The following is a 27,181-nucleotide window of genomic DNA, read 5'->3' on the forward strand; positions in this document are numbered from 1 at the left end:
AAAAGGTAATTATTGATAAAAAAAAATGTTTTAAAGAAAAGCAAAAAAGCAAATTGGACTTTATTTTTCAAGAATTTTAGAGATAGCAAAACTTGTTGCGCCAACAGGTAATTTGGTGCTACATGCCTTGCTTTAGTGGGCACATTTGTGTGCTGCTTTTGAACATGAAGAGTCATTCATACGAAGCTACAACCTAGAAACTGACAGGATGTACAACTTTCATCTAAAGCAACATCCGTTTTGTGCCTTGAGATGTGTTTTCAAAAAACCTAATTGAAAACCTTGCAGATAACATATCAGTTTTGTGCCACTCATGTCCAGTACACTATCAGGTGCTTATAAACACTTCCACATGCAGAGAGGATCATAATATATCAAAAGATAACATTTTGCACGAATTGTATGGATATACATATATTTTAAATGGCAGAGGCACCCCCTAGGGCAATGAATTAGCCTAACAAATCACTGTATGTAATACAATTTTCCATTTCTCATTTAAATAGGTAGAATTTCACTTCTTATTTAAGAAAGGTAGGCTACTCTTTCATTTGAACAGGTGAAAACAGGTGACGGGAGATCACGCACTAAACAAGAGACCCTCTTGTCCCTCTGAGAGAAATAAATAAATAAGAAATGATCGGTCCACTCTCCTAGCCCGCCTCATCCCATCTCATGCATGGCTGCCAGTGATGGTCTACTGGGTGTCAGCTTTTATTGGCACGATACAAAGCGAAGTGCCAGGGTCTGCTGCCTCGATTCCCCGAGCAGAATCGGCCTCTGGAATAAAAGCTTGCAAAATGCCTTGTACGATCACATAGACAGAGCAATGCTGGGCTGGAAGGAGGAAGTGCAGTGGAGAGGGGAGGGACCGCGCGCAGTGTTCCATAGTGCAGCCGCGGCGCTCAGAACTTCTGCACATGGAGCGGCGGGGGACAGCTGGAAGAGCTTCATACTGCAAACTCAAGGAATAGCAGGTAAACTAACGCTCAAAGCGCTTTCCAAGTGAATGGTATTATACATGTAAAATAAAAGAGTTGGCAACAGTTAAGAATTTTCCACGGTGAGAGCGAGAACTACTGGCGTAATGGAAATGTTTTGTCCTGAACACTGCAGCAGGTGCACGAGCGCCGCTTCAATCCTCTCAGGCGCGCGGTCGCTTGAATGTCGAAAGGCGTGTTCGTTTCGCGCGAACGTTTGATGTTTTCGTTTTATATTTGCCCAAGTATTTTTTAATTTAATATTTATTTTTTTACATATACCTGATAGGGTTTTCTTTTTCGGTTCATCAACTTTTCCCCCTTTGTTTTCCACATGGAAAAAGTTTCCCGTTGTCCCAAACTTAGTGGAATTTTTTCCAACCATTTCAATAATAATGAAAGTTTATACATTTTTTGTATTGTTAAAATGTGGAGATTTTGTGTGAATACAATTTTATCACTTACTTTCACTTTTTTCTGGTTACGCACCTGTTGCTCAGCATTCAAATTCCTCACTGTTTTAGCTATATGGAATTTTGAGCACAAATTTTGCCCAATTTTCTGAAAACTGACAAAGTAATTATTTAATAACGCATGAATTTAATCGGTAGACTGATATGCCTGCCACAAAATGAAGTCGAAAAGGTTACTTGTATCCATCCAGCTATGCACGTTTCAGAAATATTTTTTTAAAAGTTTTTCACAATATAATATTTGGGTTGAAACTGGCGAAAAATACTTTTTTTTAATACCTAGTTAAAAATACTAGTTTTTTATTTTTGTAATGTTATTTTTTATTATTATTATTATTTTTATTGTTTTGGTCAACTTTCATGCGCCAGTTGAGTTTCTCTTTTGTATCCATGTTTGGTTTCATTTACAAGTTCAAATGTTAACAGTAGAAGTTATATGAGGCAACACGAGAGAAGTTGTGTAAAAATACACCGCGGTGAGAGACCTGAACACAGTTCGCACATTTATTTGACATAATTAAATGATCGCAACGAAGCGCAATGTACAAACTTTCTAACTAAGAAACGAAAAGAAAAACGAAGACTTGCTGAGTTTCTTTTATACGGGTCCTAAAAAATAACTAGCAAATTTGCTTTCATTAAGTATAGCCGTTACCAATAACCGTTTTGTGGACGTATCAGTATTTAACTTGTAGTTGCGATTTTTTTCCAAGAACTTTGATGAACCATATAAAGAATAAATGTCGGTTTGCACAAACAGCATAGCCTAAAAATAATTGTATCACATGTTTTTTAACTTTTGTAATGTCTCCATCGCATTGTACAGTCTGGGAAAATTCTCTTCCATCTTTAATATCTCCATATATATTCATAACATTTATTGAGCTTTGTTTCAGGCGCTTTTTAAAACGTGTTAAGCATTTTTTACACTTTAATGTGTCAAATTAAAATGTGCACATAGAGAAAGAGAGAGAGACGACATTTTGAAGTTGATAAAATGACTTCACTCAATGGCCGTGTAGTGAAGTGTGGCCAATGTAAATGAGGCTTCTAAAGTGAGCTATTATTTCTGTGAAAGCCCCAGAAAGCAGTTCCTGCACATCATCTATGACAGATAGCAATCTCTCCATCCTACACCCTCAAATGTGATGAAATCCTCACTGATGCAAGACAGACCAGTCAATTGATGTCCTATTTAACAAAAGCTAAACAATGTACAAACTGTCAAAGAGTGCCATTTTATGTAATGTAATGAAATTTTGTTTGTGTACATTGGGACCATAAATTACATTAATTAATATACATATATATATATATATATATATATATATATATATATATATATATATATATATATATATATATATATATATATATATATATATATTTGTAAACCTATCTAAGCTTAATTTTGAATAAGAAAGGAATTATTTTAGGGATGTCACTGTTTGAATATTATTTATAAACAGAAATAAAGTTATTTCCCAGGTTGATTACAGTAGACAGCAATTGAAACTAATGGGGGAAAGGGGTGTTGATGTGATGTACAATAAGTGGTGAAAATGCTTATGAATTTAGTATTACCTGCTTGGACCGAAACATTCTGCTGGAAACCAGTTACATTTGTCCCATGCATTATAAAAGATTAAAAACTGACCAAATAAACAATTAAATTATGAATTATGAAATTATTATTATTTACTTTTTATATTATTTAATCGGTAAAGCCGAAGGTAAATAAGACTTAACATGTGATAACATCCATCAAAACAAATTGTGAATGTTGCATCTATGTGTTTGTCTCAAATAGTAAATTGGATAAATCAATAATGTTCACTCTATGCACAAACAAAAAATATTTTTTAGAATCTTTAGAATATTGGTGTTTTTATGTAAAAGCAAACAATTCCACTGAAATTCAACCTTAATAGAAGATATTTTGTTCACTCATTACATTAAGATGTCATTCATGTAAACATCCCTGAGTCAAATTATAAAATTTCACTTGTTGCAAGTACAGCTTTAGTTAATCGTGCTCACCTTTGAATGGCTCTGAAGCCAGCTATGGCATTTCGTCTGTTTAACGGTTCTGCAGTGTTGAGTCTCCACCCATCTTTCAAACTTTTTTCACACGTAGATCTGTTTTCCTACCCTTTACACTCTCTTTCTTTTCACACACACACACACACACACACACACACACACACACACACACACACACACACACACACACACACACACACACACACACACACACACACACACACACACACTAAGGGTGTTTTAAAACCCACAAAGCTCTTCCTGCCGCTAAGATAATATGCTTGACTATGCTAATCTCCTGTCTTGACTGTGACCAATGTCCTCTCATCCACAAACATACTGAGGTTTGACTAGAAAAGCAAGAACTGCAGAAAAAAGATTACAAAAATAGTAACAAAAAATTAAGTATAGTATAGTAAATTCAGAAAGTGCAGGTTACTCATATTAACAGTTTTGAAAGCTATTTACATGAGGGAGTAAAGTAGAGCATGTATTACCACTACACATCTGGAATAGCATAGCATTTCATTCAAATATTTATTTATCTATCGGAGAAAAACTACAAAACTAAACCAAACCATGCCCTCAGGTGTCAGTGTATCAGGGTTGGAGCCTTTTTCTCTAGTTAAACAGTCATACAGTATATTATAAAGTATTATGAATGGTAAAGAAGCTCGTTCATATTCATCAGTAAAGAGTATTTTGACTTTTTCTTCCCCTTCTTTGAATACACCGACACTATTTCCCCTCTGACATCTGCCCAAAAAATGGAGCGCAGGGGAATACCATACCACCACCCACCCAACGCCACATAGCATGTTTGCACGTCTCAGTTATGAAAAAAAACAAAAAATGAGTGCATAAACATTCAAAAGGATAGATACAAAATGGTTAGATTGTGGTGTGAAGTGCACAAGCAAACAAGAGCGAATGAGGTGGGTGTCACATATTCATAGCATCTAACCTGAACCCAACGCAAATTAGACTCTAACCTCAACCATTCCGTCCTTTAAAACAGCATCAAAACACGTATGCTAGTGCTCTGTATGGAAAAATACAGTGATGTTAGAAAGAATTCACCCCCTTGGGTTTTTTTTTGTTTGTTTGTTTTTTTAGGTTTTATTAATGTTACCTCCAAAAATATTCAAAATGTAAAAATGGATTTTCTCCCTATTTTTCTCAGTAAATTCCACAAATTATCCATGGCATTTTCTTTTTATGGAACAAATAATTTTTCTTAACTTACGAAAGCATAATAAAGGACTTTTTGCATATTTTCTTCAATCAAATGCATTGAAGATCATTAGTGGAGAGCAAGTACCAGGTCCTGTCACACATTTTTTATTATATTGATGTGTAAATAATGGCTTTCAGAATACTTAAAGAAATAGATTCTCATCAAGAACTTGCTTGTATTTGACCCCATACATTTTGCTCTTGATGGCAAGAAGCTCTCACAAGTCAAAAGCAAAGCCAAAGCAGTCGAAAGGAACTGGCAAGGAGGCCAATTGCCTTCCTTGTAGCCACTCTGTCAAATAGAGCTAAATCTGTGAAGTTCTGAAAAGAACTTTTGCCATTTCAGTATGTCCCATTTTAGCCAATGTGATCTGCCACTGTGAAGTTCCATATGCAACTTCTTGGTCTTCGTAACAGTGGAACTGGTCTGTTTTTTCCTTGTGAAATGTCACAATATCAGAGATATTGCTATTGTGATAATTTGCAATTAAGAATAAGTTCTAAAAGTGTGGTAAAATGCCATTTAAATGTGCATTAAATTTAATTTTAAATGTGCAATAATCAAGAAATTGTAGGGTAACACTTTACAATAAGGTTCCATTTATTAACAATAGTTAATGCTTTAAATATAATGAACTAACAATTAAATTTCTTTGCAGCATTTATTAATCTTTGTTAATGTAAATTTCAACATATAGTAATACACTTTTAGAATCAAAAGTTGTAGTTGTTAACATTAGTTAACAATTGTAGTTTGCTAGTTCTCTTATTTTGTGTTAGTCGTTGGGTATGTTAGGTACAGTACATTTTATCCAACAGTTAACTACTGAAAATGAAGGGAAAATTAAAGAAGAGGGACAAACATTAAGTTATGCAGTAAGCAGCAGCTTTAATAACAAAAGATGAACAGACCAAATAGAACAAATTAAGCAAAGTCACCTGAACAAGAAAATTAAGTGTTGCGTCCTGCAACATATTTATATACAGGAAAATTTGGTGTCTTTCTAGGTCATATATTTTAACCCCAAAAAATTATAATAATAAAAAATTGATTCACATACATGTTCATAAAAAGCTTAATTTATATTTAAAAAAAACATACATTGATTCACATAGATATAACACAATTAATTAGAACATATATCTCTTCAGATTAATTTAATAATAATTGCACGTAGTTTATCACCCACAACCTGCAATCCGGTGCACAAATGACCTTTAACCCTCTCCATTTCACACACACTCACAGACACACGCACAATCACGCACTGGTCCCCACCAGGGTTTTGGGTGTGTGAACTGGTCAGAAGTCTTCCGAGAAGCGTATTCCCTAGGAAGACATGGGGCATTGCGACAGACGGTAGGCTGCTGGTTTCCCACTATTTGTTCCAAATGTGTGGAGCCATCTGTCATTAAAACAGGAAGGCCTAGGTTCCCCTTCTCCCAGGAGCTCTCTTCAGCATGCTTGGCTATTTTCAGGAACTTCACTTCTCCCTGTGTGGCTGGTGAGGCTGGGCGTGGGGCCCTAGCGGGAGTGTCTTGAAGAGGCAGCGGCGAGGCCGAGGCTGTTGTGCCCATCTGCTGTGGGCCCAAGTGACCCCTACATTATTAATGGGGCCACGAGCGCTGGTGACTTCTCAGATATGCAGGCCTGGCCTGGCAAAGTGCTCACAACTCAAAAGGCTGACTCCTTCTGAAGAAAGAAAAAAGTAATTTTGGCCCCTACACTGGCCCTCAGCATCACACTTCTTCTTTCTTCCATTTTCTTCTCGTTCTATTCTTTTACTCGCTGTCTCAGTTAGTTATTTCCTGATAAGCTATTCCTTATTTCCTAATATATTCATTTCAGGTCTCAGTTAAACCTGCTTTCTTTATCTTTCGCTTGCTTCCTTTAATACTTTAACCACAATTACAATTCTGTTGTCATTTACACACCCTCATGCCATTCCAAACCCATGTGATTGCCTTTCTTCTGGGGAACACATCAGCAAATACTTTTGTGTTATTTTGTGTAATACAACGTACCATTTTAAATATAAAATGTAATTTATGATACTTTTATGGTGCTTTTTTGTCCTTTTTGGAGCTTGACAACCCCTGGTCACAAGAGCATAGATACCCCACTGTCTTGGTGGGTCTATTTCAATGCCTACATTTCTCTCCTAGTTTCTGTGTGTGTCTGCCTCTGTTCGTGTATCCACATGTGTGTGTGTTAAAGAGACCTAGAGAGACAGAAAGACAGAAAGAGTTGAGCTGCCGGGCTCACCCATGCATGCTCAGTAAATTAGTGTGAACACGGGCGCCAATCAGCTGGCTATGCCAAACACCCGCATCCTCCATGACCCAGGGCCATCTAATTTTCTGCTTAATTTTGCTGCAGTCAGTATGCATTTTTGGATGATTATGTGGTGGGAAATTAACAATAAATAACAAATGTGGTCTGAAAGCCTGCTACTTTCGAGTCTCCCCCACCCCATCCATGGTCCTGTAGTCCTCAAACATATTCTCTCAATTCACCCTGTCTGTCAGACTGGTAATGAAAATGTCTGTAGTTCTTTGTAATGTAATGTGGAAGACAGGGGTGTATGCAGCTGGAATGGGGCTGTTCTGGGCCAGGGTGATGGAGATACACAAAGAGAGGGCAATTCTCCTATAATCACCAACCACCTCTCCTCGGAAGGGTTATATTTGAGGCGACAAATGCTGATGATTGTCTTTCTCTTTTACTTTTGCTCCTTTTAGAATACCTGCACAGGATGGAGACTGAGGAGGCCCAGGAAATATCCCAGATAGCAGGTAAGAAAAACGGTTTCTCTCTCTCAAAAGCCACTGTGAGTTGTGGACAGTCAGAACAGTGAAGCAAAGACAAACATCCTTTTGACTGTTGTCTCACCAGACATGCACCTTTCCTGAAAAAATGGAAAAAGGAACGCACTCTGAATGCGGTGAGCATTTGTGCTCTGTCTGCAATTTCATATCTAAGTAAAGTTATGGAACTTACACAAGAGAGCTCCATATTTATTGTATTGGGAAGAATGATATATGAAAGGGACAGTGTTTGGTAAATTACTAAAACAATAGTAATCCACTACAGATAGCTAATTACGTCTCTAAAATTGTAATCAGATTACTTTATTGATTACTTAAGGGGAACGGTAATCACAATACTAATTACTTTGCTTTTAAGCTACTTTCTAAATGAATATCACTGAAAAGTTTGTTTTTCTGCTCAACAAATTCTAAATACTGTCTATATTTCCACCTTTCATTGTACTGAGGTGCACTCGGTAACTTTTGTCTTTGTGTCATCTTGGACTTACACTGACACCTAGTGGTTTGGATGCATCATCATTTAAAATCAAGAGTTTTCAGTTTCAGATGACATTGTACACATTTAGTATTCACAGGCAGCCATTATTATTTTAATCCATGAGTAAAAGTGTCCAATAACAATAATAATAATTATATTATAAATAGTAATAAGGTCAGTTACTGAGATTAAGCGAGTAGTATTCAGCTGGTCATGTGATTCTAACATGGCAGCCCCCATGTGCGACCCTCTCCATGTAGAATAAAACAGCTTTTATAAGGTTACGGATATGACTGCAGTCTTCATTTTAATGTGAGTGCTCATTATTTCTTACATATATTGCAAAATTACAATTCATGTCTTTAGAAGTTAAAAAATGTAATGAGGAAAAAATTGCTGAGTGCACGTTTAAGATGCCACAGAAACACAAACAGATGTCCATAAAAACACAATTCTTATTTTTTATGTATTCTACATAAATATTATTGTAATATAATAACTTGTAACCTAAGAAATTTACTTAAAAGAAACTTGAATAATCTGTAAAGTAACAATAATCTGATTACAATAATTTAAATTGTAATTTACTACACTACTTTTGAAGAAAAAATAATTAGATTACTGTTACTAATTACTTTGCACTCAGATTATACCCAACACTGGTAAAGAATAACATCCAGTCTTCTACAATATTTGACCATATTGACAGTACATTACCAAATAAATAAATGTTAACATTAGTTAATGCATATATATATATATATATGGTGAAATTAACATTAAAAAAGTTTAATAAATGTTGTAAAAGTATTGTTCATTGTTCGTTCATGTTAATAAATGTTAACTAATGTTTACAAATGGATCCTTATTGTAAAGTGTTACCAACATTTTTTTTTTAATTCAGTTATTTTATGTGCGTAAAGAAAAAGAACACAAAGTGCTACAAGAGACATGAAACTAGCACAGTGTTGGAGATAAAATATACAGTTTAGTGGTCATTATATATAATATTTGGCCACAGAATGCAGCTTTTGAACAATAAGAATCATGTATTCCAGAAAAAAGAAAGAAAAAAAAGCTATGTAATAACGGACCCTGTTCATATTTCTGTGTTTTGAATGCAGAAGTAATCTATAGCGGGGTAAAATTTTAGTGTTGAATGGGGGACCACAGTTAATATTATTTTTGCATCCCCATTTGCTCCAACAACAAAAGAAAAAACCCCTTTTACATTTCCACAACTTTCCAAAAGAGAAAAAAATAGAGAAATGGATTAAAGCAGCCGAAAGAGAGAAAGATGGCAAATTTACTGTCAGCGGCTGTATTTGAAACCCCAGCACAGCAGTGTTGACTAGTTTTCTTTTTAAAATAATGCCAAAATCTAACACAAAGAAAGATGTGACAAATTTACACTTGAAAATATAAAAAGATTGCTAGATTTATGCTGCTAAATAAGGCACAAATGTGTCATGAAAGTCTGTGAAAAGGATCCATTAGTGCTATTGAATGTCAGTGCTGGGTCAGTATACAACCTAAAGCACTGAGATCCAAGTACATTCTTAAGTGCATTAAAACATTTAAATGCAAAATGGATGTAACTAGTGGGCCTGGATCTTTCTTGGTAAGTTCTCTACTTTTTGCTCAGGAACAGACAGCCCTACTGCCAACGAGGGGGGAGAGGACCAAGATGAGGCCATGCCTGTCCCTGAAGACCTGTCAGCCAGCACTGGCCTCCAACACAACAACCGCACAGACAAACCACTGGGTGAGTCAGACCAGCACAAGCCCAAGCTGGGATGCTACCACAGAACTACCACATTCACACAGAGTTGCACACTTGCAATGTTCAGTCAGATGAAGCTTCCATTGCAGTCCTTAAACTCAACCTGACACAGCTAAATTAAAAAGTCAGTTTCTTACGTAGAGCATTATGTGTAACGGCTCTAGTGAGTGCACAAGAATGATCATTCTCACTTTGTGAATTAAGTTTCTAATTAAGGCTTTTTATGATGAAATTGTGCCCATTTCGAATAGACTCAAGAAATAATTAGTAATTTGTAGTAGATTACTATTTTAAGTAACTTCCCCAACACTGTGTAACTGAAAATCTAAATGGAATATGAAGAATTACCTTATTACCCAACAACTATACCCAAAATAAATGGTTTGTGAGGATATGACACTATTTCCTATTTGTCCGGAAAGAATAAATATGACAAAATGATTTTATGAAAAACAAAACATTCTTGAAAATACAATGTTTTCTCAATAAATGCTTTCTTAAGTTAGTCTTTATTAATAACTAGTGTTAGCAGTGTGAACATAAAGTGGGTTAACCAAGGCAAAAAAAATGGGTGGGAATAAATTTGGCTAACCAAAAGTTAACAGATGGCCTCTTTAAAATCTTGGTGTATTTTAGTTTGGAATTTTCCCCTACAGAAGTTCCAGATTAACTTGGACTTAATGTGTGACCCGCTCACTTTGAAGCTACTGAAAGTAAGAAAGAGACTGAGAGAGAGAGAGAGAGGGCGAGAGAGAGAGAAAAAATAAAGATGTTAGAGGAAACTGAAATAGGATGTGCAATAGTTTCCTAAGAAGAACTTGCCTGAACTCTGTTTCAACACTCACTCAGGGAGATAAAAATTTCAGGAGCAACACCAGACAGGCGCAGTATCGCAACAAATGCAAGCAGACACAAAACACACAACCCTGCACCTGCGCTCTATGCCATGCTTTCACTTCAACTGCCAAAATATTCACACACATCCACACACCTACCCGCATTCAAATTCAACTCCAAAAGCCATACTTTACTCTCGTGAAAATATTGTGATGATGATCAAAATAGCACTTTCATATCTCCCTTATGTGTGACACTTCTATGATTAACCAAATGATCTAAAATGTCTTTATGGCACTACTGCAGTCCTCACACGACTACTGAATTAACAGAACGTGTTTGACTCTTACACACTTCTGTACACCCCATGCATCATATCCAGACCAGGTTACTAAGGCAAATAACGCAACACAAAACTGCAATCTACAATTAGCATCTGAACATGTTGTCTCATAGAAAAAATTGCAAATGAAAAAACAACCTTGCAAGATGATAAAGATGAAGTGAGAGATCATAGATGGGAGGCATAGAGTGCAGGCGAAGGCTAAAGCATGGTCAAAGCGTGTTTTTCCGCTGTAATGGAGTTTGTATTTCTCTGCGTGTCTGTTAAAAACAACAGAACCCTTCATTAGTCATGTGTTTGAAGAGTCAGGGTGACATTGTCAATACTAATATGAGTATTAAAATGACATGTAACTAATCAAGAGTCACAGAGTGTTACAGTTATTTTCCATCCAAAATACATAACTTTAAAGACAATGTATTATTATTATTTTTTGCACTGAGCAATGATCTTGATCGTTTAGAGACATTTAGGATTTTCAAGTATTTTCTTTTTGTAGTCTACTCAAGAGAAACAGGAAACTAAACTTCAAATGTAGATGCCAAAACTCTTGCATTAGCAAAGTTTGTGTGAATGTGTATTTGTGGGTGTGTGTTGGGTTACTTAGCTTTAGTTTGGGGACAAATTCTTCCCCAGAAGTTAACCAAACATGACAAAAACACCCATACAACCATAACATATGGAGACATCCTCATTAGGAAAAATTGTTCATAAATAAAATGTTTTTTTTATTATTATTCTAATAATGCAAGTTTTCTTTTAGGGGTAGGCTGAGGCCTTGTGTTAGAGATAGTCTATAGTAATTGTAATTAGCTTTATATAAAATCAATAGTTTATGAAAGGCCTTCATTTGTCATGAAGATAGGTAAGTTAACGTGCGTCTGAGCGTGTGTTGTCCCTGAAGATATAATCAGTCAGTATGTGAGAGGATGTGAGTGTTATATCTTCACAGTGCATTATTGCTTTCTCTGATTAAGACTGAAGTGTATCAAGGGAGTTGCAGTTATCTGTGCCGACTGTGCAGAGCTGCAAGACGGTGTGCGATCAGACGTGTGGCTATATGGTATGAGAAGACATAGAATAGTGGGCATACAAAACATATAGAGTCTTCTACACTGAAAGAACTACAGATTATGACCTCCTATACAGTTAGGGCTCGCATAGCATTTAAAATCAAAGATTCAAATCTGAAAGAGCCAAACAACCCAGATTTGCTCTACAAGCACTTTCATAGATTTTTATACTGTGTTTCAGTCAGAATATGAGAGAAGGCACCAACTACATTCATTTCTGGGAAACTGTGGTCTTTGGAAGTATATGCTCTAAGGTTGGCCGACTTTTTGGGAATTATATAAAATTGAATTATTCTATTTTTCAAATTTTTCATCATTTTAATTGGTCCAGACTAGGATTGCAATGGTAAAATATCCAGGTTTCACGGTATACGGTATTACACAATTAGTATTATCAGTGAAAACAGAAGGGTTATTTTATTTATTTATTTATTTTTGAGCAAACACTTTATTATAATTGAAACTTGAAACCATTTATTTTATTGAAGTATGTGTAAAAAAAAGTCTCCCTTTTGAAAATAAATAAATAGACAAAATAAGAAAGCTAACAGAATTATAATAAACAGAATTCTAAACATGATAAAAAAATATAATGTAACTAACATGTTATATAACTAAAGCATGTTAGTTTACATGTTATCATAGCATGTTAAATGAACTACTAAATGAAAACATCAGCTGTGTGATCTTTTGAGGTAATGTCCTATGATTATTAACAGTTAATATATTCTGTAGGTGCGCAACATTGAGGCCAGACTGCTCCTGTCTGTACTTTAACTCGGTGCTTCTCAACTGGTTTTGCTTCAGGACCAGATTTTACTTTGGAAATCAAGTGTCGACCTGCTATAGATTAAACATAACCTGTATTTAATGTATCCTGGATTGCATTTCCTTTTATGTTGCACAGTTTTGTTCACGGTTTTCCAGTACAAGGACATGCATCAAGTGACATTATGTTTGTTGATGTCAACAACAAAATCTACAGGAAGTTGTCTCTCCCCCTTTTAAAAATTGAAGAGCATATTTACTTATATGAGCCCATTATTATCCTGTTTGTTGCCTAATATTACATATTTATACACATTACACAGAAGGAAAGGCTCCTCGTTACCATGGTTAGGTCAGTGTGCTAGTCTTAAATAATAGTAATAATAATAATAAATGAAAGTATTTATGAAAAATAAATACTAGCTGAAACACATCTTGAAACTTTAACTAAAACTGCCACTGTTGATATAAAATGAGGTCTAATAAATTATACCTTTTAGATTATTTCAAATGAAACTGAAACATTTTGTCAAAATATAACAGCTTATTTTACTCATGTAAAATCCTGAAACAAATTTGTAAAGGTGATGTGTGTAATTATTAATATTTATAACTATTTTGGTAAAGGGGCCACATCAGGCTTTAAGTAGTGCATGGGGGGGGCACATTGTATTACTTTTGAGATACAATGTTCTGCATTGATTTGGTTTTTGTATCTTTTAAGCCCAGAAATAGTTGTGTACTCAATTTTCTAAAGCGTATTTGTGACTGATGGGACTATTCTGCAATTGCCTAAAGTATTATATTGCTCTACAAAGATAGATACTTTTCTATCAGGCATTAAAAAACTGAATAAAGGCAGAGATTATAAATTTATTTTGCCATCTCTACTTCCCTGTTAATTTATTATTCAGTTTTAATAATAATAATAAAAATAAAAATGTATAGAACTTTTAATGTAAAGCGGGCGAAAATACATTTACATATTCGTCTCTGGCTTGCTTTTGCTCGCATGTCAATGATTACCCCTCCATGTGTCAATGATGCCGAGATCTACTTTTATATTTAATTTAATCACTGAGAAGGTTTAACAGCAAAATTACTAGCCCTAAACATCACAAGCAGCCTCAAGTATGGACACAGAGTAGCCGTAAAACACTTTTCCTTGAGGAGAATATTGCACTACAGATCGCTAAGTTTGTTCAAAGGAGAAAGCGAGACGTTAGGCGGAATATTTCCAATTTGCACAAGTATAACGTGCATGTCGCATGTTGACGAGTCTGACAGGCAGACAAGGAATAAAGGAGATGCTCACGCGCACGTGAGATTCTCTGTCCGGTTGCATTTTTTTCTCAATACCGTAGATAAGCATATGTACATGATATGATAACCGTTAATTTTCAAACCGTGGTATATCATGAAACCGGTATACCGCTGCAACCCTAGTCCTGACTTCTAATTATATGCTAAATAAAAATACTAAACAAAACAATACTATACTATAATATTATTTCTCAATAATTTTGACCGATTCATTAAAAAGAATCAATTTAAAACATAGGAGTAACTCTGAATCAAACTACTGGTCACGCTGTATGTTTATCATTGCGTGCAATCAGCAAGGACATCGCAATAGTGTTGTCTATTTAATGACAAACTGTCATTCGCTTTCATCACATTCAATTCAGACTCAGGTAAAACACAATTTCCTTCGCTGTGGCGCTGTAGATTCAGTAGAACTACCGCATCACTGCAGGAAACAGCACAAGAGTATTTTAGTGCGATGTTCCATCCACATCAGTGGAAGAATGCCGAAGTTCATGAGCCACTAATGGAACCAAACGTAATTTGGTTCCAGTACTTTTTAAAGTCAAACTTTTAATGATTCCCAACTATACTCGCATTGCATGGCATATTATGCTCTACGGTGAAGGAAGGTTTTCATGATGAAAGGGGCCTGAACTATTGTGCATATCCTCTTTTTATTTGTATGAGGGTGATGGCTGGGCCTTAAACCAGTCACTATATCAGAGGCAAACATTTCACTAGCAAGTTCCTAAAAATGTGAGCTAAAGCAGGGTTCTCTTTATCGAGTCTGACACACATATGCATATGCATGCATGCTCAAGCACATACTCTCGCCCACACAAAATGGAGTGGCGGTTAACATGCATATAGCTCTGCAGCACAGAATAATCCACGCAGTCTTTTTCAATGCTTTGGAACAAAGTCTAAAAACAAGTGTTGTTAACTAGCTTTACAAACAGTGACAATTCACTTGTTAATGTGCATTGATGTGATAATGTGAGTATGCAGTCTGTGGCAGTGTAGAGTGGTAGCATAGTGGCAAGTGTCATAGGTTCAAACCCCAAAAGAGAGACTTACTGACATCCCTTCCTATCAACATTGAGGCCTTCAAAAGATTCATGCCAAGTGAATTTTAAATACAATACAATGAAAATGCATGATGATTATCGGCAGTCAAGTTCAGTTGCCATTTATTTAAATATATATAAATGACCCAGTTCTACAACTAGTGCCCGTTCAAAACATGGGTGCATGATTGCCCTGATGCCCCCTAAATTCAGGTTTTAGCTTAGAAAGTGTCCCTGCTAGTAAGCTGCTTCAGATATTAAAGGGTCTATTACTGTAGACAGAAAAAAATATCTACATTTAAAATTAGTTTCTTAAAGTTTCAGAGAGATAGTGTTCTGAGGTCTGCCTGTTATGTCATTCTGTTCTATGTACAGCTCATTTGTTTGTCTTTGTCTGTGGCTTTTAACACTTGCTTCCCAAAATGGGTAAATTAGGATGTGTGACAATCGTTATACAAAGTAAAAGCTCCTCTTCCCATCCCTAGTTTAGTCACAACTTCCCCAAAAGTTCCATGAGAGACCATATCATGACAACAAGGCTAGTTCCCTCTGCCAAACACAGGTCACATTTCACTGGTTAAATCATCGTATCATATAAGCAGAAATGTTGTCAGTGGATCTGTGTGTGCGTGAGAGGAAGAGACACATCTTTTTATGGGTGTGGAAGGGAGATTGCATTCCTGTATTTACTTTATGTTTTACACAAAGAGGTTCTATTAACTGCTACAATTCACCAGACACTGAGACTGAAATTCATATGAACTTTCTATGAAGTCAACGTGAAATTACTTTTCATGATCCAGTTAGATCTTGGTTGATAAAATGAAGTCTTGCTCAACATTTTATTCTCAATAAATATCCTGTTTCACTTGGAAATACGACAGACAACAGAAACTTTGTCACCAAATTTGGATGCCAATCTAAGGGAATCCAACATGATCACATGGGAAATCGACCTGCTGCTTTAGAATGGTCTTGTAAATTGACCCCATCTCTAGAATTACTGAAAAGCGGCATCCCCCATCAGACATTTTTGCATCAATATAGATGTGTGTGAACATCTTCCTGTGGTGCTACTGTGGACCATGGAAGCCAGGAAGTAATTGTGTTTACTTAAACAATGGTGAGTTAATAAGCTCTAAAATTTTAGTCCACTAATGGTTAGGTTTAGGGTTGAGGCTTGGTTTAGGGAGTAGGATTAATACAACCTAGTCTCATAGAATTAATGTTAATAAATTTACAGTTTTACAAACTTTTTCTAACTTTTAGGTGTCGCTACCAACGTTTTGCTTGAGATTTTTGGTGACATGAACACTAGAGGCCTTTTATTGTTTTATTGACTTTCACACAAATCACAGATGCACAGGCTGTTTATGACTTTAAAAATACTTATTTTTCACACTTTTACTCACACACACTGCTATGTTATTATATCAAAACACTTTTACTCTAACACATCATTAGAAAAACAAAACATTTCATCGCTTTTATTACAGACCCACCTACATTTACACACTTATTAGAATGTGATTAAATTGCACGATAGCTCACCTAATAGAGTGTTTGACTTTGGACCCGGAAACCGAGCCTCGAGTCCAGCCAAGAAAATCTGAAGCAAAAGTGCCATGGAAGCTACACAAAATGACGTGGTTGCAGCATGCTTTTCATGTCGAATGTTCTTTTTAGACATTATTGGTTTAGACATTACTGGTTATCTTTTAGGACACCATTGGTTAGTTTTATGATAGAGTTTTAGGTTAGGGAGGTACAGTACATTATACTCATTCAAACATCCATCTAATATTCACCTTAAATACTTTGTCTGATTACGACACCATTTCACTTGCTTTTGGCACCCCTGCTGGACATTTCATTAGGAAACTGCAGCCAAACCTGTAATGAAGCAAGTAATTTTAGTCTGCAAAAATGTTGCCATGGTCATTTGAATTTCATGAGATAATAAAACATCCATTCCTGTTGATTGTAATACATGTATTCCTTTATCCATATTACATCATCTACAATCTACATCATCGCTTTTGGCGCAACCTGTGAACATTTCACCACATCAGAACTTCCAGATCCGGCCACTGAGGGCAGTGGTTTGAATGTCAATAAGGACAGACCATTTTCAGCAGAAGAAATTTCAAACTACTGTTGCCAAATTATCAGTGTGATCAGTCTGGGGTTTCCAAATATATTTCCAAATGAAACAGGATATTAAATGAGAAAAAATGTTGGTGGGGACTTTTACAATGGGAATTTATTGGATCATTAAAAGTAGGTGTTGCACACAAGGGGTTTGTGACAACAGATTAAACAGAATGTCATTTTAGAAGCAGAGCAAGTAATTACATTTTTATGAAAGATTATGAAGACACTTTTTATTGGGAATACTGTAATGTGCACAAATGAAAATGTAAAGAGTGAGACCAGGGAACATGCATTAAGAAAATAACTTGAGTTCATTTTGATTTCATGTTGACTTTACGTTTTGTAAAGATTTGTATTTTGCAAAGAGCTATACAAATTAAAAATGACTTGACCTAATAAATTATGTTATAGATCAAGAAAAATAGGTCTAGTTGTAGATCTTTCTCACTTGCTGTAAAAATCAAGACAATAATTCCAAAGTTATTTTGGAAAAACAGTAGCAAGAATGTGTATATCCTAGAATAACCTGATCATGTGCTTCAGTTGCTGATCCCTGTAGTCTGAATGTTGAAAATGAAAAAGAAAAGTTTAACTTGTTGTGCTAAACAATTCCCTGTCTGTGCTTCCCTTTCTGTCACTTCTCCATAACTCTTGTCCTTTTTTCGGTTGGGCCAGCTAGGGTGCCGAAGCTTCCCCTTTTCCCTCAGATTCCCATATTTCATTATTTCTACTTCTCCCTCTTGACTCTATACAAACATAGGCAAGGGCATGGGGAAATCAGCCTGGCACCACAGCCTGCTAACCACAGGGCCTTTACATTGACTTCTGAGTCTAACTGTGCTGAAGGTGTAGCTGAAAAAGTATCTTGCTTATGATTGGACGTTCCATACTTTTCATGTTCTTTTTGCTTCTCTGTGTGTGTGTGTGTGTGTGTGTGTGTGGGCTTGGGATGTTTATTAAGAATTTGTTTTAGGTTACAAACTTGTAATTACAAGGATATTATGCAATACATGTTGTTTATGAGGACATTTCTAGTGTTCCCATATTTCAAATAATTTAAAAAACATACTAAACAATGTTTTTTTGAAAATGTAAAAATGCAGAAAGTTTTTTGTGAGGGTTAGGTTTAGGGTTAGGGGATAGAATCTATAGTTTGTACTGTATAAAAATCATTATGTCTATGGAGAGTCCTCATAATGATAGCTCTGTGTGTGTGTGTGTGTGTGTGTGTGTGTGTGTGTGTGTGTGTGTGTGTGTGTGTGTGTGTGTGTGTGTGAGCATGTATTTATCACTTTGTGGGGACCAAATGTCCCCATAAGGATAGTAAAACCCGAAATGTTTGACCTTGTGGGGACATTTTGTCGGTCCCCATGAGGAAAACAGCTTATAAATCATACTAAATTATGTTTTTTGAAAAGGTAAAAATGCAGAAAGTTTTCTGTGAGGGTTAGGTTTAGGGGTAGGGTTAGGTTTAGGGGATAGAATATAAAGTTTGTACAGTATAAAAACCATTATGTCTATGGAAAGTCCCCATAAAACATGGAAACACAACATGTGTGTGTGTGTGTGTGTGTGTGTGTGTGTGTGTGTGTGTGTGTGTGTGTGTGTGTGTGTGTGTGTGTGTGTGTGTGTGTGTTTACCACGGTTTGTTGGTCTGGTTTACACCGCTGAGAGTCCTCAGTTTCACAGTGCTTCCTGTGTCCCTGTTTCCTGTTTATCAGTCATTTGTTTCAGAGAAGTGTGATGATGAATGAGATGGTGCTTGGAGTTTAGATTTCCTTATTTGTGAGCGAGCAGCCTAGTAAAAGAAGACTGGATTATTTGATTGTTCATAAAGTGGAATGAGAATCAAGTAGTTTTGAGGTGCAATTCACAGATTTGCAAGGCATTAATTTATTGATATTCCTCTGACATAAGGGATTTAGAACAAACTAAGCATTAAAGAAATAGTTCACCCAAAAATGATCACTCTCTCATCATTTACTCACCTTTATGCCATCTCAAACTCCTACGAGTTTCTTTCTTCTACGGAACACAAACAAATATATTTGGATGGAGATCTATACATTCAGAAGTGATGTGATTGGTTTCTGTTGAGAACAGACCAAACTGTTACTTCTTTTTCACTATAAATCTTGACATCTGCAGTCTTCTTGGCTCTGTAATGATTTGAAGCTTGATTAGACTTAATCACACTTACATTTTAGTCTATTCACCCAAAACCGATCGTATCGCTTCAGAAGACATGGTTTAAACCACTGAAGTCGCATGGACTTCCTTTTACATTTTATGTATTTAAATACATCATATTCATTGAAAAATCTTCATTTGTGTGAAGAAGAAGAACGAAATTCATACAAGTTTGAGACAGCATAAGGTTGAGTATATAATGAGAGAATTATAATTTTTGCCCCTGAAATTAATTTAGCCTTAATGTACACACTCAGTTCAAACCTTTTTGTTTTGTAGATATGTTCAGTCTTAAGTATTCTATCTATTTTTTGGCTTCAAACTTTTAAAACTCTGCTCGCAGGAAGCTAGATGCATGGCTGAGTGTCATGACAATGGCAAAATAGCTCTGATGCAACATTTTATTTTCACAGAACCAAAGCCTAAAATATGAGCATATCTAAAACTTTAACACTATTCTGGAATAGTATATATAACTGGAATATCGAGTTTTCTTTTCTTTAATGGAAGGTGGGAGCTTTCACCAGGTCATTGCGTAAACAGATGCTGACACTTATCCCTATCATTTTATTTCCATCATACATAACACATATAACTATCTAAAGAAGATATTTAACTTATTAAAGCAGTTAAAAGTTCTCTAATGTCAAATGGATTTTCCAAACATGTGTTTATCTTTAATGCAATAAAAATGTATGTCTTGCCTATTCCTTGTTAAATGGTAACTGAAAGTTGAGAGAAAGAAAATAGAAATAGTTGCTCTGCAGGTGCACTGTAGAACATCCAAAATATTAAGATATCATGCTATAGATGGCAGTGTTAGTTACAGAGTCAGAGAGAATAACCACCCAGCCTGGCACTTTACTTAACGGGCCCACTACCCTCTTTTCCAGCCTGCAATATAAAAGTTGAGGCTCGGAGTGACGAGGAGAACGGGCTTTCCTGTGAGATGAATGGAGAGGAGGAATGTGCAGCTGAGGACTTGCGCATAATCGATGACTCGGGGGCCAAAGTGAATGGCTCCCACACAGGCTCTGACAGCAAGCCGGCCACCTACCCCATGGCCGGAGGCATCCGCCTCCCCAACGGGAAGCTGAAGTGCGATATCTGTGGGATAGTTTGCATTGGGCCCAATGTGCTGATGGTGCACAAGCGAAGTCACACTGGTAAGCACAACTGCCTCCTTATACTATCACCCACGGCTAGAGTAAAGCTTCAGCTCACAGGGTGCAGGGCTGGGTAGGTTGATCTGCACATAGAAAGAGACACAGCGGTAAGAGAGTGACACAAAAAGATCAGAGTATAGATGCTAGCTCTGTCTTTTAGATATAACCATACCATCATCAGAAGCCAGAGCAGGTAAATAAAAAATGTAAAAAAACTCTGGAATAGTTTTGCATGACATGTCTTGAATAGACTGGACTGTTAAAACTGCAAATTGATGTAAATGATCAATCTGAGAATATTGGGTTGATGGATATTTCAGTTATAATGGTAGCACAATACTTGCATAGGTGTTTACGATGTGGTTTTATAACATTACAGCATGTTGCAAAAGCGCTGTTGACAATTTGATGATAATGTCCACTGTCTGTTTGTATGTATCTGTGGTTATATATTCATTTTGATCATCAAATGTTGAATTATTAGATGTGTGCGTTTTTGACTTAAATGAATATTCCGGGTTCAGTAGTTGAGCAAAATTGACAGCATTTGTGACATAACGTTAATTACCATAAAAATTTCAACTTCAAAAAAAGAAACAATCTGGGTAACATTGAGGCACGTACAATGGAAGTAAATGCGGCCAATCTGTAAACATTAAAATACTAAATCTTTCCAAAGTATAACCACAAGACATAAACAATATGCATGTTAACATCATTTTAGTGTGATGAAATCACTTACTAGCCTTTTCTGTGTAAAGTTATAACCAATTTTACCATTTCTGTGCCATTACTTAATGCTGCTAACCTTATATCGACAGTAAAAATGATGATTTAAACAACTTTACAGCTCAAATTATATACAAGCCTTTAAACCATCCAAAAATGGATCCCATTCACTTCCATTGCAAGTGACTCACGGTGACCTCGATTTTTGCTTTTTTTTTGCTGTCGATGGAGCTTAAAGTGTAATAAACCTGGAATATTCCTTTAAGATGGATACAGGAAAGAGATTTAAGTTTAGTTTAAAAGAGGACATAAAATCAGACATTCCGTTTTTTAGTTTAGTTTTCTTTATGATAGTCCAAATCAAACATAAACAGTCCAACAGCAACAACTAACCAAGAAAAGGTCTCTCTCAAATGACAATTATTTCAGCATTACTTATTTTCTCCATTTCTCAAATTGATATTCCATTGTAATGAACTCAAACCAGAGGGTGAGAACATTTTTCAAAAAGGCATTTAACTTCAGCACTTGACAAACTAATGAAACTCAAGATAGAAGAAAGGAACAGCGGGCTAATGTAAATTCAGAAAAGAACGTATAATAAAAGATATAATTAAGTGCTTCCTATTTAAATAAAAACATTTACAGGAGGTTCCGTGCTCCTGAAATGCCTTTTTAATGAGTTTCTTTTTCCGTCATTTTGCTGCTTCACTGGTGACTCTTATTTTATAGGGCTTTTGAAGAGAGCGACGTATTAATAGCGTTCTCTGATAATGCCACAAGATTTGAGGAGCTGGATATTGTTTTTTTCCAGGGGCGCTGATCAGGAAGACTGGCTCTCAAACACAAAGTGTTTCCTTCACTTTATTTAAATGAGCTCTGCATTTGCATTGTGATGGGCCACCCTTATTTTAGAGCTGAAGGAGACGAAAAAATTAGATTTTCAGATCAAATTGACCCAGGCAGTGGTGCATTACGAAACTGGCAGGCAGAGTCAGAAAGCCTCTTGTTCGATCAGGGCACCAGTCGGCACGTAGAGCAAGGCTGCGAGTGCAAAGCAGAGAGCGGCGCTCACGTGCGAGATGCCTCTGGCATGTTTGATTGAGCTTTGGCACGAAGTGCTGCGTTGTTGAGGATGTACCAACGCTGTGGAGCCATGTAGGACAGTGACCCTGCATTCACAGCATAATAGCGCTACAGAAGACGATGCTTTGCTTTCACAGATGCTCACCATTTACATGTCTATTTGTCATTGGCATCCTAACTTCAAATGAAATAGAGTTTGATAGAACTAAAGGTGAACTAACATTGAACTAACATAGAAATTTTAATCGTAAAAGCACAATAATCAATCACTCTTCCCTTACATTTCTTTGTGAAAATATTTACTGATGGACTAGAGGCAATTTTCATGTGGACGTTTTATCACACTAAGGCCACATCTACACTAATACATTTTAGTTTGAAAACACTTTGTTCATTTTGCTACGTTTAAACTTCTCACCCACACTAGAACTGTAATTTTCTCCACGAAAACTGAGACTTTTGAAAGCGTTTCGTATAACAGCATAACGTGCAAAATGATAACATTAGAAAACTGAAAATGTCTTTTTCAATCATAAACGGATTAGTGTGGACGTGGCCTAAATGTTTTTTTTTTTCCCCTTGATATTTTGACATATAATAGGTCATATTTACTGTAAAATTATGCTGTAAGTTTCAGAACTCAAAACTTCCTCCTCACTGCCAAAAGAGCATTTGTTGAAACCAAGCTGCTAAAACGTCTCGTTCTCTATTTATCTACATTGTGATGTCACACTGAGTTTGACATTTGCATCTGACCGCCAGAGAGCCAATCATAACAGTGGGCGTTTACAGGAGAAGCAGCACCAAAACTGTTGTGTTTCTGACAGAGGGTCTTTTTAAATGTTTTGCTTGAAAGAATGCTATCTTTAAAAAATAAATGCCCCTTTGTCAACAAATGCAATAACACTCATACATTTTACGTTGCAAATACTTTTTCGGGCCACTACATTGCATCTTTAGTCCCTCAAAAAGTAGAATGTACTGAAAGACCAATGAAATGGAAAAAATGCAGTTCCTTATTCATCACGCTTCACTTGCAGAATGCACTTCCTGTTGTACTTCTACAGAAAAAATTTAATATGCTAATTAAAGGTGCATATAAGTAATGTGGTGTCTGTCTTTCTTGCAGGGGAGAGGCCATTCCAGTGTAACCAGTGCGGTGCATCCTTCACCCAGAAAGGCAACCTGCTCCGACACATCAAACTCCACTCTGGCGAGAAACCCTTCAAATGTCACCTGTGTAACTATGCTTGCCGCCGTAGAGATGCCCTAACCGGTCACCTGCGCACTCACTCAGGTAACTCATGCTCTTGTCACCTAATATGATACCTGGGATGATTCAGACAGCATGTAATGTGCCTGTCTGCCTTAATATCTTAGCTCAAACCTGCACAGATGAGTTATGAAAGAAACTTTATTTAACTTCCCATTGTCAAATCAGAACATTTATCACATGAGCCACTTCAGAAATCATATGTTAACAATATCGAAATCATAGAAATCATAAAATAACAACAATGGTTAAATGTTATGTATGATTGAGCAAATGTTGTTTATATTTTAAACTGACAGTCGGAAAACCTCATAAGTGCGCGTACTGTGGGCGCAGTTACAAGCAGCGGAGTTCGCTGGAGGAACACAAGGAGAGATGTCACAACTACCTACAGTGCATGGGCCTTCAGAACAGCATTTATACAGGTCTGAAAACAACATAATACTCTCTCATACTCTCACAGTTGAGCGCTCGACTGACCTTTTTAGCAAATACAGATGGAAATGTGGCTGACCCATGACCCCTTGTTTGCATGTCATGGCTCAAATCTATATGTATATGTATAGTATATTTAAGGAAGTGTCTGGGTAATACTTTCTTTTAATCTACTCTGAATCAAATGTTTTTTTAATGCTGCCATACCATAAAAGTACAATCCATAATTGATCAAAATTTGAGTTAAATAAATAGTGGATGTACAACTACCTTCCATTCCTTTGTGTTGACCCTGGCCAAATATTGCCTTCAAGGCAGAGGATAGAATACGACATATCTCAATAAAATGATTGAAGGCGGATTATCCTATTCCTTTTTACCCTGCGTTTTTTTGCTTTGTTTGATTGTTTTTTCAGAGGATGAGCTCAGGTTAGATATGGGTATTTGAATCTTATGTATGATTTCTTTGTCTTTTTTTAGTGAAGGAAGAGAACAGCCAGAATGAGCAGAGGGAAGACATCCCTGCATCTGAGAGAGCCTTGGTGCTAGACAGGATAGCTAACAATGTAGCTAAGCGTAAGAGCTCTATGCCACAGAGGTTTGTGGGTAAGAGTTGAAGTTTGCTTTTCTTTGTGTACATAGCAGAAGTTATAAGCGCAAAGAGACTTTACAAATCAGATCAACTAGAGAGAACTGTCCTAACACATTTACTTTATATCTCTGAAGAAAAATGGAAATTGAAAACAGGAATTACAGAGACAGTGCAATGACAGGGAAGCTTATTGTTTGAAGATGTCTCATTTAAATACTGTATTTGAATCTTTTGTAATAATTGACATGCCCTCATGAAATCTGTGCCTGCAGAACTCCACAGAATTTGAAAAGCCATGATTTATAAAATCCCCCCACCCCTTGCGTGTTTGTTTAATAAACGATTTGGCTGACTTTATTATGCTAGGTAAAACCATATTTATTTCCATTATGCAGATATCTATCCCAAATCATACATTTTGCAGATTCTATCTGGGCCTAGTGCAATCGGTCACGAAACACTATCAGAAAAATTTAATTTGTTATCACAATGATCCTTATAATAAACCCAATTGATATTTTACTTTAATTTGTGTTGATTTCTATGCCTATCTCGTAATTTTTGTGTTTTTTTAAAGGGATAGTTCACCCAAAAATGAACATTCTCTCATAATTTAATAAATCCCAGATGTGTATGAATTTCTTTCTTCTCCAAAACACAAAGAAGATTATTAGAAGAATATCTCAGCTCTGTAGGTCCTTACAATGCAAGTGAATGGTGACCAGACCTTTCAAGCTCCAAAAAGAACATAAAGGCAGCATAAAAGTAATGCTAATTAAATCAGCTAAACATTTGCTTTTATCTCTCTCTTCCACAGGAGAGAATCGTCTGTCAGAGCTCTCATTTGAAAGTGGCACGGGGGAGCTTATGCAGCCTCACGTGATTGATCAGGCCATCAACAGCGCTATTAGTTACCTGGGAGCTGAGTCATTGCGGCCTCTGGTTCAGACCTCCCCTGGCTCCTCTGATATGGTGGTTAGCCCTATCTACAATCTCCACAAGACACAATCAGTTGAAGGTAATGGCGTGTCAGCTAAAGACAGTGCTGCGGAGCACCTCCTTCTGCTCTCCAAGTCCAAATCAGCCTCAGTGGAGAAAGACGGCTCCCCCAGCCACAGTGGCCAGGACTCCACTGACACAGAGAGCAACAATGAGGAGCGGGCAGCTGGAGGAGCCGGGGCAACTGCAGGTGGTCTCATCTACCTGACCAATCATATGGCTCCAGGTATGCGGAACGGAGGTCTGTCTGTGGTGAAAGAGGAGCAGCAGCGGCATTATGAGGCGTTGCGGGCAGCAGGTATCGATCTGAGCATGGCAGCATCGGAGGGGTTTAAGGTGCTGAGCGGAGAAGAAGAGGTGAGGGCGTACCGCTGCATTCATTGCAGGGTTTTGTTCCTGGACCACGTTATGTACACCATCCACATGGGTTGCCATGGCTTCCGAGACCCCTTCGAGTGCAACTTGTGTGGTTATCGCAGCCAGGACCGCTACGAGTTCTCTTCGCACATCACACGTGGAGAGCATCGCTTCTGATTTAACACACAGGGACATTGAGCATACACAACACTCATACATGACTACACATGTATACACACACATTAAGTAAACAATTCAACTTGTCACACTTTCAAATTTTATATCAACACTGAACGCAAGTTTGGAATTTGTTTTTTAAAGTTTCATGTTACATTGGTTGATTGGACATATGTACATACAGTATATATTTCACTGTCTTGTCTATTTTTATACTGTGGTGTGAGTTACCTGTGAGTTTGTAAACCAAAATAAGACTTGTAACTGAAAATAGAAATTACACATTTAAGACATTCATAACGTGTTTTAAGCTGCCCTGAAGTTACAAAGTAGTAGAAACAGTAAAACTAATAAAAATACAACATATACAATTATTATACAGCACTGTGATATATTTATAAAGAATTATTTGCAACAGTAGTGACGTAATCTGATCCATTTCTATGTCTCTCAGTTCCCTGTGTTCAAACTGTTATGAAAACCGTATATTGTTTTTGTCATCAACTTAATTTTAATATATTTTTTATATTATCTAAGCAGTCTCAACAAGTTCATAACATTTTATAATTTATTCAAGTTAAAGTATATCGAGTTTTCCATTTCCATGCATATACATGACACTCTTTTGAAATGCTCCTATACGTTATGTATGATACTGAACCAAATGTATGACAACAATGTTTGCATTATAAATGATATGTTGTTATTTCACAGCTTTTCTACTTGTTTTATTTTTATTTAACGGTATACAGATTGACAGCATTTTACGTATATATTAACATCAACATCCTAGAATATATAT

At 36.4% G+C, this 27,181-nt stretch overlaps 2 protein-coding genes across 5 annotated transcripts in view; one reads left to right on the forward strand and one right to left on the reverse strand.

Moving 5' to 3' along the window:
• Positions 1-27,181, reverse strand: part of LOC127661011 (kinesin light chain 1-like) — a 293,422-nt gene that overhangs the window by 183,200 nt on the left and 83,041 nt on the right. The gene's annotated exons all lie outside the window — the stretch shown is intronic.
• LOC127661012 (DNA-binding protein Ikaros-like) lies at positions 680-27,181 on the forward strand. Of its 4 annotated transcripts, XM_052151544.1 has the most exons (8): positions 680-977; positions 7,475-7,528; positions 9,688-9,807; positions 20,459-20,731; positions 23,676-23,843; positions 24,119-24,244; positions 24,735-24,860; positions 25,664-27,181. In XM_052151544.1, the coding sequence occupies exons 1-8, from the start codon at positions 680-682 to the stop codon at positions 26,377-26,379; spliced, it is 1,881 nt and encodes a 626-aa protein (XP_052007504.1). In that variant the 3' UTR covers positions 26,380-27,181. The 4 variants fall into 4 exon arrangements, with proteins under 4 accessions (XP_052007504.1, XP_052007505.1, XP_052007506.1 ...); XM_052151545.1 differs by lacking the exon at positions 24,735-24,860; XM_052151546.1 differs by lacking the exon at positions 20,459-20,731.

Source organism: Xyrauchen texanus, chromosome 20 (genome assembly GCF_025860055.1).
Source record: "Xyrauchen texanus isolate HMW12.3.18 chromosome 20, RBS_HiC_50CHRs, whole genome shotgun sequence".
Classification (NCBI taxonomy): Eukaryota; Metazoa; Chordata; class Actinopteri; order Cypriniformes; family Catostomidae; genus Xyrauchen; species Xyrauchen texanus.